The sequence below is a fragment of the Nothoprocta perdicaria genome, unplaced genomic scaffold, assembly GCF_003342845.1.
Source record: "Nothoprocta perdicaria isolate Ctin4 unplaced genomic scaffold, notPer1 scaffold_200, whole genome shotgun sequence".
Taxonomy (NCBI): domain Eukaryota; kingdom Metazoa; phylum Chordata; class Aves; order Tinamiformes; family Tinamidae; genus Nothoprocta; species Nothoprocta perdicaria.
The window spans coordinates 1,014,369-1,032,221 of NW_020455206.1; the positions used below are offsets into that span (position 1 = coordinate 1,014,369).

Sequence of the window (17,853 nt, forward strand, 5' to 3'; positions counted from 1 at the left end):
GGAAATGGTCTATTTGGTCAGTATTTCATCATCTGACTAGGAACAAAATGGTTTAAAAGAGCACTGTTTTTACTGTCGTTTAGGTTCCACTGGTACCACTTCTACACAAAAGGAACTGCCCGCTAGCAGATACAAACCTAGCGTGCAGAGATATGGGCCTGGTCCCAAGCTTAAGAGCAACTTCCAGTGGTGAGTTTATTCCTTACTGGGAATAAACAACACCATTGTATCACATCCACAGATGAAAACATGATTCTCAAAAAGTTTGCCATGATTTTTAAGGTGGCAAGGGACTGCCAGATCATCTGTTGCATTTAACCCAGCCCATTGTCCCTGGGTCACAGTTTCCAATCTGAACATACCTACTGAACTATATATACTGAACTGCCTACTGAACATTCCATCTGAACTATACACTACTTATGTATATATTTAAGTTCCTTCTTTACTCAGAGAAAGCTTTCAGATCTTGGCTTGACTTTTGCATATCACTCTTTTAACTGGACTTAAGTTAGGAACAATTAAATTATCAACTAAAAGGTCAAAGGTCAGAGAAAAGACTCTTGATCCCATTTCACACATAGGAAGAATGTTTTCCCCATAGGAAGACATTATATATCATATCAGATCAGATTCTAACATTTCGTTATTGAGTGACATTTGCTGATGTTGTTGCACAAGAATCACAAACAGGCTGTGTGCTAAGTAGAAAGGTTGATATCTTATGGTATATTAGCCAAAAACAACCCACTTTACAACACACAAGGAGTCTGTGTACCTACGTATAAAGCAATGCAAAATCTCCTCATCCACAGTATTGACAATATCCATGGTAAACATTTTTCCTGAAGAACTAGCTGAGCATAAAGAAACAAAACAATTGGCTCTTATGGAAAAGGAATCTCAACAGAACATCTTCAAGAGCTCTTTTCTGCACAAGGTTGGAGACAGAGTGGGTGGAGCAAGGAATAACACAAATGAAACAAAAGAAAGGGAAAATCAGTCTTCAGTGGAGAAGATAAAAAAAATTGTGATTAGCATAACAATATCATTGTTCCTGTATTAACCTGTAAACTTGCATTTAAGCAAGTCGAAAAATGTAGGAAATTTTCCATGTAGCTTAAGAGTTCTAAATAAAACTGTCAGTTACTTTAATTTGTAGCTAGTATAACGTGGGTTTTAAGTGAGAAAATGTTAATGTCTTACCTTGTGTAAGCTTATAATCAGCAACCTATTGTGACTTTGAACTAAATGGAATCCTTTTTTTTTTTTTTTTTTTTTTTTTCCGTTTTGCTCCTTTCCAGAAAGGCACACAAGCAGGTAACTTGTCCTGGGTTTGCTTCTGTGGAAATCGTTTGCTACTGCGCCTTGCCAGAGGTGGGAGCAGGAGGAGGGCATAGGTTCAACATTGGATAAGGCTCCCAGACACAAAAGAAGATTGATTCTGCTTTTACTGTGATAGTCCTCACAGAAAGATGGTTCCATAAGTGAAGAGTGAGAGAGGAAGTGATATGAATTTGTGAATGTTTGCTGTCATCATTAGGACATTACCCTGAGGGGAATCTTTTAATGCTTTTTAAACCACTGTGACTCTTGAGTCACCCAAGACACTATCCTCAACTCAAAACTAGGACCTGGCCGTCAAGTCCCAATGACAGAAAGTCTTAGCCAGAACAATGAAGACATTGCATGATATTGAAATCTTCCTCTTTCAGAAGATGAAGAGATTCATTCAGGAGCATCATCACCAGGAAGTGCAGCGAATGCCTGAATTAATCAAACCACTGAAGCTAATCCTGTGCATTATTAATCAAAACGAAGATAAATCAGGTTGTCTTTTTTTAGCTCAACACTAACTCATAAGTTTATCTATTTACATAGTCATTCTGCAAGGCAGCTTCTTGATTTCTCATTCATGTTGCAAAGTTGCCTGTTGTGACTTTGAGCACAATGAGGCAGGAGAGACCTAGCTTCTCCTGGTAAAACTCACATTCTCTAATAACTGTTATTTCACTTTGCAAGCACTTCAAAGCTTTCAGGTTGGATTTTAATTAGAGGAGAGATGACATTTTTTAATATCTTTTAAGCAGCTGCCTTTCTGCATTGGAGAGCTTCATTGGGAAAAGCCTTAGCTTTATCCTGTCAAATGCCTACAAATCTGCGCTTATGCAGCACTGAAGTCTTCAGTTTTCTATTTTGGGAATTTTTGTCAGCATCTTTTGAAAACATACGTGCACAACAGCACAGAGCTTAAAGGAGATTGCTGCTTCTGAGTCATCAACAAACAAATATCAGGAAAACTCCTAAGTAAGCAAAGAAGTATGCAGCATATCCAAAGCTTTCAAGGTTTATGTGTAAAATGTGGGAAGAAATTTCCTGCTGGCTGGTGTTCTCCAGGCAGATGAAATATACATATATACAGTGGCCTCCCTTCAGCTTTCCTCTGCTAAAGCCGCACCTGCGTTTCCAGTTCTATTCCACATCAGACAACGTGGACCACATTGCAACACATAGATCCCCTATCAGACAGGCGGAAAATGCTAGATTTTTTCATTTAATTTTTGAATCAAAAAATCAAATCTCTTTCTATGGTCACTTCTGAGCTCTAATTCATTTATTTAGCAGTGGGGGAAACAAATTTTTGTCAGTCAAATGAATCTTTTCATTAGGCAAAATGTATAGTTTTTCATATCTGGGCATTTTTACTCAGATCAGACATCAGTATCAGCTTTCATAGGTCCACAATGGTTATGTCAACATGTCTGCCCACACTCCTCCTTCAGACCTGACAAGATACATGTTGTTTAAGGGAACAGGGAGGAGCTTTGAACCACAGTTTAATGCTAGTGCATAAAATACTATTTCTCCCTGCATCAGCAATATACTGGGACAATACATGAAAAGCCTCAGAGATGCTGAAATCCCTGGGACAGAAAGGAAAAAAAAAAAAAAAAAAAAGTGCTGGGATGTGTTAAGAAACATGATGTTACTGCGTTTTAAGCATTTTGCATATCAGCTTCCAACAAGTGTACATTTTCTTAAGTGCATTAAGCACATCTAGTTTTGTTTTACAATTTATTGTTGTTATTGCTGGCTATTTTGTTGTTGTGGTACCTCTTGTTGTACGTTTATTGTGTGGTGCCCCTAATACCAATGTGATGGTGTGGATCACTAACGTTCCCATTAATGAATGCAAGACATGGTAGTGACTTGGGCAACTTAAGAGTCACAAGCTTCAAAATTCCCAGAAAGCTGTGAGCTTTGCACTCCCTTCTTGGCCTGATGCATCTCCAGCTGCACTAGATGGAACAGGCAGCCTTAACAAATATATGACTGGTGACTTTTCAGCATTCAGAAACTCAGGTTCCTAGTGGGAATTAGCTGACTTTTGCCAGAGGATGCTAGCTTTTGAAATCTCGCTAGGAGGGGAAGAACATACACTTTTTTTTTTTTTTTTTTTAATTTGAATTTCATTTTTGAGGACATAAAAGATTAAATACTTTGAGCATTAATTGGCTAGTTTATGTAGACACTACATGAAGAGGAGAGAGGTCAACACAAAGACTGGCAGGTTGAGCCCTGCCTTCATGATCCATATGCACACAGCTGCCATGGTATTTGGCCCCCAAGCTACCTCAGAGAGGGAAAGCAAGGACCAGTCACATCCCTGCTCTCCTCCTCATGGTGTGAGCTGCTCTGCAAGATCAACCTGAAGAAAGCTGAAATCTACTGCTACCACCCCACATGTTCCCCCCAGAAATATCTGGTAGGACAGAACAAGCTTAAAACTGATTTACAAAGCCCTTGATCTGATTGAGAGGAATCTTTCATCCAAAGATAGTTCTTCTGCTTCTGTTCGCAGACCACCTTCCAGAGGAAGATTGGACCATTGCAATGAAATCTAAGAAAAACAGGATGTTTTCCTTTGCAATGACCACTACAAAGTGCATCAGAGAATAGCATTCCTCCTCTAGACAGCTGAGGACCACAAATCAGACTTCCTCAGCAGGTATTTGTCACAAAGACGTCCTTCATAGCTCTCAGCATGATCTGTGTTTTTCACTGAGTTCCTCCTCTGGAGGATGGAAAGCTCCATCCTTTCCCAAGACATAGAAAAAAAAAGGAAATGAAGAGCAGAAGCATAGACCAAAAACTTAAAGAGTGCTTCAAAACCAAATATAAGCTATTGCCTCTTTTACTGAAGGAGACAGCATAGATAGTAATGAAAATTGTCTCTCTAAATTAGAAAAGACAGTTTTGAGAAGGCTGGAAGGCTGCACAGAGAAGAGGCATTGGTGTCATTCTTCTTGGCTTGTAAAGCACTGTCAAACTTACTGCAGTGCACTAAGCCTTACTATTAAAAAAACCCAACAGGCTGGCAGAGTTTTACATGGTCAGGGAGTTCTCTCACTGTTGTGGGAGCTGTCTCATTCTGCAGCTTGTGCAAGGCTTGGTGAACATCTGAGCATGCTTCTGAAACACTTTCCTCTGGCACAAACCTTGCTTCCATCTGCCCTATCAAACCCACTCAGGAGCAAAAACACTTAAGAGTTATGGTAGCAGCAAGGAGGACATAGGATAGAGACAACCATCAAGCAGAGCAGGAATATTACTGTTTCCTTGCTCTCATAAGACTGACAGACCCATTTCCAGAGCAGAATTCAGCTAAATCTAAGCCTTGGGCAGGCTTGGATTTCCAGGCTAAGCTAAATTTCCAAGCCCAAAGCAGACAGGAAGGATGGGGCTAGAAGCTATTCCACTGACTGCCACAAGTGAAGGTGCCATCTTTGACTTCATTGCAGACAGCAGATTTTTCCCTTCTCAACAAAACTGACACTTCCTCCAAAACATACTGCATGGGAACTGTAATTACAACATCAGAGCAAAGAAGACATGAAGATACCAAGTGTGAATTCTCTAGTATGATATGGAGCTGGACCAGGCACACAGAAAGGATGAAACTGATCATTTGTGTTTTCTTCAGCAGTCTTGTCACTTTTCCCTTTGATGCCCAGGTTTAGGATTTAAACGAATAAGTTTTGTTGCCTGCTTCTTTTGTGGTAAAAGCAGAACGGGAACAGACTACTCCTGAATAAAAATAATCTATGAGGCCTACTGAGCTGTTGGGTGGATGAAGAGCTCCATTCAAGGACAATTTGTCACCTGCCTCTTCCACCTCAAACCTTTATTTGGATTTGCTATCTATTTCAATCTCTGATTGAAGAATCCTTTCACCATCTGGGTTCTGCTGTTTCGTGATGATATAGAATTTACCTCCCAGCTACCTGAGCCTGACAGAAACAATGCAGAAGCCGTTAATGGCTGGTAAGATCCTGTAGACTTATGTGGTCTCATGCAGTAGGCAGAAAATCTTTTGAAGACCACGCCTACAGTTTTGTTAGATTTTGAGTGGCCTAGAGCTGACGATACGTGTTCTTCCTTCCCTTTCCCTGACTCAGGAAAAGCACTTTCTTAGTGAGTATCCCTTTCAGCAGGTAATGAATAAGCTATGAAATCTCACTGTGCCTCAGGGCTTACTAGCGTGATTGCATCCTATTTCTGCAAACACTTTGATGGCCTAGATGATGCCTGCTGCAGAAGGAAGACTGGAATAACCCTTGTCTGGTGTGAAGAAAGGATTGAACTACATGAAATGCAAGGGGAGTCTAGAAAACCACACCCAGGAAAAATGGTAAAGGGGGAAATGTTGTCCTTGTACACTCAACTACTCCCCCAACAGCTTCCAGCCTGTCACACCCAGACTCCAACATGGTCAAGGAAGACCACAGTCATTTCACTACTTCAACAGTGACCTGTTGCTGGTAAAGAAGAACGCAACTTACCACAGCTTGTAAGAAGTCAGCTTTCTCTCAAAGCCAGTCTAGGAGGCAGGGCAAAAAGCTCCTGAATCTATCTCAGTTGTATGAACTAGGAGAACAGCATAAATTTTCTCTTTTTTTTTTTCCCCCCCCCAGTTTTAACAATCAGCAATAGAGCCCATGGCTAATATGCTGGCAAGAGTAGGCAACAGCTGTGCAAGGACAACAATGAAAACATACCCCAAAATCTCTCATCCCGCCTCAAGACTGAACTTGTATGTGGCCTTATGTCCACTCTCCTTTCCAAGTGTGAGGCATAACGTATTCTCCCTGACAGCCCCAGACATCAGGCAGATGAAACTGAAAGCAATGTCAGACAAGATTGCCTAAGTCCATGGTGAGACCATCCCAAAATCAGCAGGTGATTTCGCTCTCAGAAGCATCATTTCAGAGGAGAAGTTTATCTCTGATGACTTTCAACAACAACGAATGGTGCACCTGTTTGTTGAGCCATGAAAACGTTGGGCTACATTCCCAAGCTGGTGCAGCTCCTTTGGTCTCATTAAGTCCTGGGAAGTCACCTGATTGTTTAAAGCTCAGATAACGAATGTCTAATGTGAGAGACATTCTGTGGTCAATAACCTTATTTTGAGCAGTAACAACAGCTCTTTGGGTGCAGCAAAAAGGGAATAGACCTTGCAATCCTGTTTGGTGACCTTCATTGTCCTTGAACTAGCTTGACATAAAGAAAAGAACTAGCAACTGTGTAAGTCCTCCCCTTCCCTTCAACTTGTAAGCTAGGAATAAAGTTACATGAAAAAAAAAATGATGTAGTTGTACTTATTACAGGCAATGGTACTGATTACATTACTTACATACTATCATCTGTACTTTAAGACTGACAGAAGCAGCATGACTCAGAGCAGAATAGTCTACCTTTAAAGATCAGATGAACAAAAAGTCTGGGGAGGATGTACTGGAGGGAAGCCAGAGGTCTTCCATCAAGATATCCAGATTTAATACCATTCTGACAAGGAGCTCTACACCGAGGAAAGAATTGTTGTTGTATATGTATATATTATATAATATACACACTATAATATACATTATACAATGTATATATTATATAATACCATATAATGTTATACCAAGCCTATATAAGCATTCCATATACTATGTTTATATACGCTATATATACTATTCTATTTACTAGTATATATGCTATATTTATATATAAAAATACACTACTCTACAATTTATAATATTAAATAATATTAATATATTAAAATACTATATAAATTACAGATATAATCTATATATTATATAATATATAAATATAATGACAATGACAATAACAATAACTATTATTTATGCCAAGGAAGGAATGTTTTTTCTCTAAATGAGAAAATCAGTGAATGAGCTCTTTTGACACTAGGAGAAGAGAGAGTGATTTACGTCCTGTCTGGGATGTAGCCAAATGATGACTTGAGATGGTGCCAGCGCTGCAGGTAGGGAAGATACAAAAGGCTAGGTGTGAGCATTGCAGCCACTTGCAGAGACCAGGAGTATGTGACAGTCCTTGCTCCTTTCAAGATCTAAATGACGGTGAAGAAATGCCTTTTTTTTTTTTTTTTTTTTTTAAGAAACCACATTTATACAGCTCAATACTCCTTCCTGTGTAGATGAGCTTGAAGCTAGCTTTTTGTTCCCTTTCTTTGAGTAGATTTGGCCCATCAGCAACAGGATGACTATGAATGTTACCACCACAATGAGCAACATCAATAGTCTCCTAGCACCCTGAGCAAGGATAGGTCCTCACCTGAAATTCTTCGGTTTGGACTAAACGTGGCTAAGACTGGAAGTGGGATGAAAAAAGACTTTTTGCATGTTGCAAAAGTTCCTTTTGAATTTGTCTTCCTCCACTTGCACATGCAAAGATACCTTTCTGCTTAAACTGAACCTATCCAATCTTGAATATGCACATGCAGAAACTCTGGGTAATACACAGTGGTTGTACACAGTGTTTCTGCCCAGCAACAGTGCTCTGTAAAGATAGAATTGCACTATGAAGGTCACACATTCTTGATCTGCAGGGTTGACATCTTTTCTCTTTTCCTGGCTCTAGCAAAAAAAAAGAAAGAAAAAAATAGATTAAAAAAAAAAGAAAGAAAGAAGAGAAAAAAAGAAGAGCCTGTATCTCACCTGGTTTTGACTCAGAGAATGCTTATTTTGCAGCCAGCCCTAAACCTCAGCCCTGTTCCAGCAACATGTATGGGTTATACTGGCCAGTTCAGGGATTCAAAAGTCAAGGGAGCAATGAGCTCAGGTGAAGGAACCTGCAGAACACCTTAGTCAGTGCATATCAGTAAAAAAAGGCTTCAACTTAAAGAGAGATTTCACTAGCACAAAAAGCATCACCCAGTGCAACATAGTTAGCAAGTATTCAAAGTGACATCTACCGGTGTAGATTTGGATTAGCATAATTAGCACAGTTAGAGTAGGGCAGAGAGGCACAATGAAGTTGAGTAATGAGCCCCAAAAGGTATCCATGGGGAAATCAGCAGCCATTAACTGTACCAGTTGAGCTCTAAATAATTGAACTCCTAATTATTTTGGAAGCAGGACAAAGTAAATCAATTTGTTTATTAGTTCTAAAGGATTGTTAATGGTGCCCCTCGATCCTGAGTTTTAAAAATGGCAAGCACAGAGGATTCAGCACAGCTCTTTCCTTACAAGAAGTTCTTCTGAGAGGACCTTCAATAGAGACTGCTGAGCTCAAGCATAGATGACTGCAACTAGGTGGGACACAAGTTCTGGTAGAAGTGATGTCTAGCACAGTATTCATCACTTTATCTCGCAGATACTTCTGAACACTCATATGAAAATGACTTGCGGGATTATGCCTCCCTTCACTCCATCTGCACACACCCTTGCCTTTATTCTGCTTGGCCTTCATCCAGTGCCCACTGGCTCTGTAACCAATGCTTCCAATGTGTCCAGAACACTAAATGCCTTACGTCATTGCCCTTGTAGCCTACACCCAGGACAATCTGTCATTTAATTGCTGGTAAGAGTGCAGTTCTTCTAAGTCCTCACCATTACTGGTTCTGTGACTATTCACATCCAGCCCAGAATCCTCTTCTCAGCATGCAAAACACAATCCCTGTCCTGCAAATCACCACACCATGAGCATCACAAGCAGACGTCCTGCTAACTCAGAGTCTGTGACTCATCACTAGACATTCTTCTACGAGCATCACAGACAGCAAGTGCGCAGAGCTAAATTAAACGAGGATTCTTCTCTTTTCATTTTTTTTTTTATTTTCTTCAAGGAAATGTTTTATTTGATTTTTTTTTTTCTATTCAGACCAGACCATTAAATCAGTCAATTTAATAACTCATCTCCATCTCCACAAAACATAGACCTCTCTAAAAATCAACTTATGGCATACATGTGGAGCAACTATAGCCATAGCTTCAGTACATTATAAGTGCTGGATAAAAATTGAAATTACTGCTAATGTATAAATGATTTAAAGAGGGAAAGGTCAGACAGGACATTTCTGTTCATTGAGACATGAATTTCATCATTTGAATTACAGAACATGATTGACTGCCCACAAAAACCTTATCTTCATTTAAGATCCTTCAACTTTTTACATGCAGAGACTATGACTTACACATCTTTTTAGCTGTCAAGAATCTCTGATGAAAAATGTACTGTATAGTTACACCACATGGAATATTACATCTTCAGAAGTGGGTTTTCAGGCAGTAAAATTTCAGTCCTTTGAGTAGGAATTTTTAAAGCCTTTGGCCATATCTGCACCTGAACTTAGCTATGGATCCCATGGATTTACTAATATTGGAGACTCTGGCTAACACTGTGAAGTTGTTTTATAGCAACAAAGTTTTATCGAGGTTAAATTTGCCTTCCTGAGCTTACAGCTTATTGTGAAAGATATGATACTACTGGAGAACAGAGCCAAATTCTGGTATTCCTCTGCTTTCAAGACAGTATTTTCACATCCAGGCACCTGTTACATGTGCAAAGACACAAACTTAATATTCAAAGGAAATTAATTTTGTGATGTTGTAGGTTGAATCTGAGGTTACAGCTATAAATCCTGATTGCCTTTTTGTCTGAGTGATTTAGACCTTAGACTTTTTCAATTGTGAGCAATGCAAATGTTCTCACTTTTCTATATATAAATTCCAATACCACCAACCTTAAGCCATGAAAGACCTGCAAATTACATAATTCTTAAGCATCTACAAAGACATGGAAAGTCTTTATGCTTTTTCTGAGACATATTTTCTGTAAAATTATGGATCCTAATACTATAGAAAAATTTCCTGCGGAAGACTGGCATTTCCAAAATCAGTGGGGAAATTTAATAGTTCAATGAGAAGAATAGGAAGCAAACATAATGGCACACATCCAGAGACAGAAGGACTTGAGCCAAAAAAGGGCAGCGTGATATCCTCTCGTGTGATCTGCTGCCGGCAGGAATGAACATCAAACCTTCTGCTTCATCATTTCTCTGTTACCAGCAAAGGAAATATGGAAGCCCTCTCAATTTCTTACCCATAGAGGCTCACTGATGCAAGATCTCCTCACACTTCTGCTAACGAGGCCATACCCACACAATAACTCATACTATGGCACTTTGCACACAGAAAACAACAATGATCACCTTTGTCCCACACCCAGACAAGGCCTTACAAGAAACTGGAAGCTTCCTTTGCCTTTGTGTGGCATGTCCTCACCAAATATGGTAACAAAAAGATAACAAAAAAAAGTCAAACATAAATAAGCCCAAATGACGAAATTATGTTGTTAACAGAATCTGAATACTACTCAGTAAATGAGGCTTGGAACCTCATATCACAGGGAATGGTAAAGACAAAATGTTGAACATTTGCTAATCAACTAGACTGTCGGCCTTATCCTGTGCAATACGACAGCTGAGGACCCTAAACAAATAACTGATATGTGATCCTACAGTCTAGGTTTGTGCTACTGTGTTGACATAGCATTGAATTACTACATTTGTGGAGTCAATCTTAGTGTTTCCAGTTCTTGAACTTTTCATTTGCAACATCTCCATATTCCTCATACAGATGTCATGCTTAGCTGGGATGACAGAAACCTTCATTATCATAACTAAACTTCAGTCTTTTTCCTCACAGCAGACAGATATGGCTGGTCAAAGAAAAGCAAGACTGGAGTCTACTTCCACTCTGGGAACTGAGTGTTTTTTCAGAATCTCTAGAAATGCAATAAGCTAGAGATAAGCAATAGCTACTGAAGTAGTGCATCTTCTCTCTTTCAAGTCTGGTCTACTAAGTTCCGTCTGGAGGTCAAGGGATTTAGGCAGAGGATCATGCTCAGGTCTTTTCTGGCTCAAATCCACGGCTTCAAGTATAGTTTTGAGCTCTTGCTGTTTTTCAGCAGCCAAATTACAGTCAGTCCTGCTGTAGAAAGTCAAGAGACAACTGAATGACCTAGTCCAGATAATGGACACAAAATGGATGTTGTAGAATGACAAAGCTGGTAGATGGAGAAACACTTCACTGGCATAGCAGAAGAGACAGAGGCCACTGAAAACAGGGCACGATCCCAGATATTTGCAGCTTGGAAGTTCACCGTTCTTTTTTTTTCTTTTCCTCATGTTTAATCCAGACTGCTGTCATTGTTCAGACAGAGTTTCACAAAGCTCATTAAATATATGTGCTGCATGTATTATAAATGCAATCATGTAATTAGTATACTTTCTACATTAATAATGCAATTGTGTGATTAGCATAATTTATACACATGCTCCTTAAATATAATTTTAAAAAACACTCATTTAGACTGTAGCAAGTCCTGAAACTCTGACTTGCACTTGTATCTCCCAGTTTGACACTGTAGTGACATGATTTTGTTTATCCACAGTCTAGACCCTACTGTGCATACTCAATCTTAACTCTTATCTGAGGAGGGTTCTTCTCTCTTTCGGAACGTCAAACAGGTCAGCGGACAGGACTTCGCAACCAGAAACTCCTCCACTGACACATAGCCACATTTCTCTCCAGGACACCTAAGCTCCAAAGCTTGTTTCTACAAATCTATTTTGCTCTGAAGAGGTGACCTTGACCTCGTTTGGAGGGTGAAGCAGCAGAGCAGCCTTTTTCCTCCACTCATCAGTCCCTAAGAGCTAATACACTATAGCAATGTATTCAAGTATATTAAATAAAGCTCCTTTTTTTTTTTTTTTTTTTCCAGAAATGTTTGTTTCATACATTGCTTTCAGTGTTATTCTGGAACCCTGCAATTATTTGTCACTTTCCTTTTCAGGCCAGACTCTGACATTGTGAGAATCAGCCATTAACTTGAAGAGTCTGCTTGCCAGTCTTTAAGTCCCACTAATAAACTCCTGTTTCAGGTGGTTTCTCACTGAGCAGTGGAATGAGAAATAAGAGAAGTTAAGTAGATTTGTCCCATTTCACCCATAACCACAAAGAAAACCTTAGAAGCAATAGAATTAAAAGAAGAAAGTATTTATACTCTGTCTCTCAGAAACTCTCTGAGTGATAGCATTTCTCATAAACCAATAACGCAAGCTTGGAGAGCATGAACATAGAGATAGAAAAGCCTGTAAGGTCTAAAATAATGTGATCAGTTAACAGATGGTGGGTAAAAAGAAAACATGCAGTTTTCTCTCTTTATCTTCACTCTCTATTTCAATATTGCTGTTCTTTTCAGTGTGAAAGTTCTGTTTAATCAGGGATGGAGCTCCAGGGACAGAGCACAAGATTAGAAAGTTCAGTGCAGCAAAGCAATTACCTGGCTCTACCCAGGTAGTCAGGGAACTGCTCCCAAATCAGCTGAAAATAGCAGTTCTCCAGTGAGCATTAACAGTTGTCCAGTGGGCAAAGAAAGCCTACCTTGTCTCGAATCCCTTGTCTCATAACTTCTCTTTCAGCTTCCATTTTAGCATATTTGGCTTTTCTTTCTTCCTCTTCTTGCCTGAGGGCTTCTTGCCGTTCCTCTTCTTTCTTGGCAGCATCTGGGTCTTTCTCCTCATCCCCGCCCAGCATCTTCCCCATGTCTTTGGTAGCCCCTGGAGAAAGAACATGACAAAGTGAGTCCCAAAGATGTGGAGGAAAGCTATGGCTATGTCAGCTGATGCTTCAGCTCGCTTGATTTTTGAGAGTTTTTAGCACAACATGCAGGTGATACATCCAGAGAAGAAAAATGACACTGGGGCTGAGAAAGGAATCTGAAATCCTGATTTCAGATGAGTAATGCTGATGAGACTGCAATGAGTAATCACAGTCCTAACTGTTGCTAGAAATTACATTTACCTTAACAGGCAGGAGCACACAACACAGTAAACATTTGGAGTAGCTAATGGCTTTAAGGCTGCTGCCATGGGTCGGAAGCTTTACAGAACCGAGATAATAGTCCCTCTTTCAGGTCCCTCTTCAAACCAGTAGCCATTGCCTCTAAATGCTCACTGTGCAGGTGGGATCCCTGCTCCCAGCTTCCCAGTCCCCTCACACTCCAAAGCCAGGTTTGTGCTATCATGCCGATCCCTTGCACACTTTGCACACAAGACTTTTCTTGCATGGTGCCTGCCAGGCTAAACACAGACTAACAGCTCCAGACTGGCTGAGACTTAGCTGAGTTAATCCAGTATAGCCTCAATGTAACACAAACACACATGCATCATTTGTCAACGTTATTTCGTATTTTTGGTTGACATTATTGATAAGGGGGGGAGGGAGGCATCCACAAATCCTTTCCTCTTTCTTATATTTTATATATTTAATGTGATAACAATACTCATTTCTCTGTGAAGACTCATCATAGAGTCTTCTGCTCTGAGTAAATGGAACCTAGAGGAATCTTCCTTGTGCTTTTTATGTTAGTCTTTGGTAGGAAATCATGGAAACTTGGCCATTACAGGGGTAAAATCTGCAAACTCTCAGAGTGGCTCATCCTGAGCTGTCACAGCAATGGCAGTTACTTAACCTCTATCCACCACTTACTTAGGAACTTGGTGGAACCAAGAAGATCACTTGGTTTTCCTTTCCACATTCCTTTTCCAGGTTCTATATATTTTCCCTAAGTCCTATCTAAAAGCAGTCCTAACTAAATGCAACCCTCTCTTCTCTTCTCGCCAAAAATCTGAGAAAAGCCCCTGCTATATTTTCTCATAAATAAACATGGGAAAACTAACAACACCTAGTGGTTATAGTGGTTCTTTCCCAGTGGGAAAAGACTTTTCCATTCATCTGGCTAATCACAGGCAGACTCCAAGGATCCTTATGGAAGGAGCTAATGAAAGCTAATATGGAAGCTAATAGAAAATGAAAAGAAAAAGTAATCTGATTGGCTCACATACCCATCACAGGCACTTCCCTAGTCAGCGATGCATGAGGCAGTGGTGACCTATGCCAGTAAAACCCATAGCGTCTGGATTCCCCTCACAAGCATTTGCACTGATAATCAGGTACCTTTGGATTCAATAATCTTTTCAAGTTAATCTTTGTTGAGCAGCTGGCCACTTAAGAGTTGGACAGTGTAATATGCTCATTATTTAAGAAGCAGAAGTAAGCAGCAGAAAAGATGTTCTCTTTCCTTGCAAGAACTGCTTCTACTCTCTCATTACGTTATAATGTCAGCTCAGCCCCTCATACAAGGAATAAAATTGAGTAGACTTCTTTTCTTTCAGCTAGACAAGACCAAGATTTTGAATAGCTTAGGTATTTAATTTTACAGCTATTCAGCACACAAGGCACTACAAAGAAAAGAATGGAGTTCCAGGATCCTCACAGATTCTCTTAATTCATTCTAGATTTCAAAGTCACATTCTAACTGGGCTGAATACTGCATTGTGATGCTATTGTCAATTGATTGGAATAAAATGTACTGTAAGAAGCAAAATTTTTATGCTATATTTTAGTTCCTCTCTCTTGAATTACTTTTGGTGTAGAAAAGCTTTTTTATCTTTTTTTTTCTTTTTTTCTTTTTTTTTTTTCTTCTTCTCTCTCTCTTTTCTTCCTAGTCCAAATTTTGGGGTTTTGCTGTTAACAGCATCTGAATAACAACTTTTACCTGTTTTTTTAGGAGTTGAGCAGTGGAGGCTTCACATAATTCCTCTTCAGGCAACTGAGAGACTAAAATTATCACTGCAAGCAGGAGGAATGAACAGAAATCTTTCTGAAGCCTCTGAAGGAAACTTCTAAGGGGTGGTACACATTTGTTGAATCTCTTCACTTGAGAAAGCTGGGTGCTTTCTCATCCCAAAACCTTCTACATCCCAACTACACCATATTCTTGGACATAAAGGTAGGAGAAAAATACCCAAAGTAATCACTAATCAGTGAGGAGTTTGAATTCAGCACTATGTCCAACATCTCTAAATAAGACCACTGCAAGAAATGGCTAAAGCTACAGAAGAACTTTGCCATTAACTCTGTCTTCTTGCAGGACCTAAGACGTAGACAGACAGCTGTGGTGAAAACTGCTGTTCCCTTCCTCCAAAAAAAAAAAAAAAAAAAAAAGTATTAAAAAGCCTCCACGAAGGCAGGCATGTCCTGTTCAAGGACAGAAGTTACCTGAAAGACATCTCAGACCAAACGAAAATTAGTAGTTATTGTCTTGATTCAGATGGGCTAAACAACTAGGCAATCAGGAGTTAAACCATAAGTGTGTGACTGCAGTGAGATACACCTTCATGTGAGGTTAGCTTATTACAACATTGATGGTAGTCAGCTGAAAAACAATAAATCAGGTCTTGGTGATGTGTTCCACAGCTGTCTGGCCAGAAAGCAGTTCAGCTGGCTAGAAAGAAGCTTTGCAGAGAAGGACCCAGGGGTCTCGGTGGACCCATATGGTGGACCTCTAAGTCTCCTAACAGAGTTGGAAGAGGAGAATGTTCAGGAAGTAGACTGATTAGTATGTAGAAATACCTAATATGGGCATTGAAGGGGATATAATACCATGCACAGTGACAGGAAAAGAGACCACTGTCAAAACCTAGGAGATATATGAAATACCATTCAAACATAAGAAAACATTAATTTACTTTGAGCATCATGTGATTGAACATTGGAACAGGTTGACAGAGACATTGTGGAATCTCCAGCCTTGGAGATATCCAGACATCAGCTGGACACATTCCCGGGTGAGTCCCTTTGAACGTCCAGTGTTCTCTGATTTTGTGACACAAAATGACAAGTTAAGTGGTTTAAATGGCCACTGAAGTTGAATGAGGTTAGTTCAACAGCAAAAAGAGTGAGGAGCACATATCCAAACACAGCCAGTACCAATATGTCTGAACTGAGGGGGAAAAAATCCATATTAAGATCCATATTAAGATCCATATTATCTATAGATTTTCTTAATATGGATAAACAGCATACTATACCTGTCTTTGAACATGGTTTCACATGTTTTTGTGCTTAAATGTTAGAGGAATTGTGGAAGGTCCCCTTCTCAATCACAGTTATCAAAGAGAGCAGTGAGGAAGGGACATGGAACAGGCATGGCCTGAGGAAAATGTGCCTGGAAAAGCACAGAAGCTTTTCCAGGCACCAGAAAAGATGCCTTTAAAAAAAAAGTATTTCATATGCATTCTGGAGATCTCAAAAATACCCACCCAGTTACAGCTGCACATTCTGAAAGCAGGAAGAGATGGCAACTCATTTCACCATGCCTTTAAGAGAAGAAGCCCGGGATTTGTGTTTTGATAGCACTATTTGTGTCTGAGCCATATTTAGATTGAACAGAAGGGACAACTGATGTCACAGAGTTTCTAAACAATAGTATAATTTTTAATCTCACCATCCAAATAGCTAATCAGAGAGCATCAATCTGGAGAAGGAATTGGTCACTCCTTTCTGTGGTATCTCCTCAAAGCTATGACCCACAAGCAACCACTGGTGACACTGGAGATAGCTGCACTTCAGTAAGGTTGTAGTGCAAAGGCTTTTGCCCGCTACAAAAGGAGTCCTTTTTGTGTTTTATTTACTGTTAAAGATTGAAAAAAAAATCTGCTACTAAAATAAGCAAACAAACTTGTAGCAATCATTATGTGATGCTTCCTCATCTCAGAAGCCAAGATTCTTTCCTCAACCACTAATTCGCAAGGAAAGGGTAGGGTTGTATTTATTTGAAGACTTCAGTAAACAGAGGAATTTTCTGTAATTTTTTTTTCAACATGAAACATATGCAGAAGAATCAGATATGTTTTCCTGTCCTTTTTTTTTTTTTTTTTTTTTTTTTTTTTTTGGTAATTTTAATTTGCCTTTCCTGGCTAAGTTGCTTGTATGACAGAGATGCTTCCAAATCACTCACTCTGGCTGCCATGACACAAACCTCTCCTCCTGGTGCAGCCAAAACACATACCAATAGATGGGCTTATTTTTATATAAAATGCAAATGAATTCCCCACCATCTTGTAGCCCTGCAGCTTCAAACTGTCTAACCTTACTCCAGCAAAGTCTCCAGCAAACACTTGCATTTAATGAAAATAAATTTGGGTCATAAAACAGCTATCAGCACCAAGCTCCAAACAGGGTTTGATTTTGCATAGAGGTGTCTTCATGTAGCTAGTTAGCTGATCTCCTGCTATGGTCCACTATGGAAATTCATTATAATTTTCCCTTCTTCCCATGAATCCATAAGATGGAAGATTCACACAGAACATGAATTGTAATGTCAGTTCAATGCACGTGTCCTCAAAACATCTCTGATTAGTAAGCTGGATCCCTCACAGCAAAACAAATCTATTGCTTCCTCAAGTTCAATGTGAAGCAAATCCCCACCTTGGGTCATCTGAGGAGCTCTCTAGCTCCATGGCCTGTGACAGGAGTTTAGATAGGAATATCACATGTGTATAACTCCATACAGATTCCTTAGTCTAATTGTATTCTGCTGCAAATGGCATTTCACCTTGTCTGATCTGACAGAACACTAAGCAGCTGGTTGAGATCAGTCCTTACATGCAAGTCTTGGTTGAGTGGCAAAGTACAAACC

At 39.6% G+C, this 17,853-nt stretch overlaps 1 protein-coding gene across 1 annotated transcript in view; it reads right to left on the reverse strand.

The window, feature by feature from the left end:
- CPLX1 (complexin 1) overlaps nt 1–17,853 on the reverse strand; it is a 98,868-nt gene that overhangs the window by 25,911 nt on the left and 55,104 nt on the right. The window contains exon 2 of the mRNA XM_026038061.1: nt 12,753–12,928. Within this exon, the coding sequence (XP_025893846.1) occupies nt 12,753–12,928 (176 nt within the window). The remainder of the gene's footprint in view (nt 1–12,752; nt 12,929–17,853) is intronic.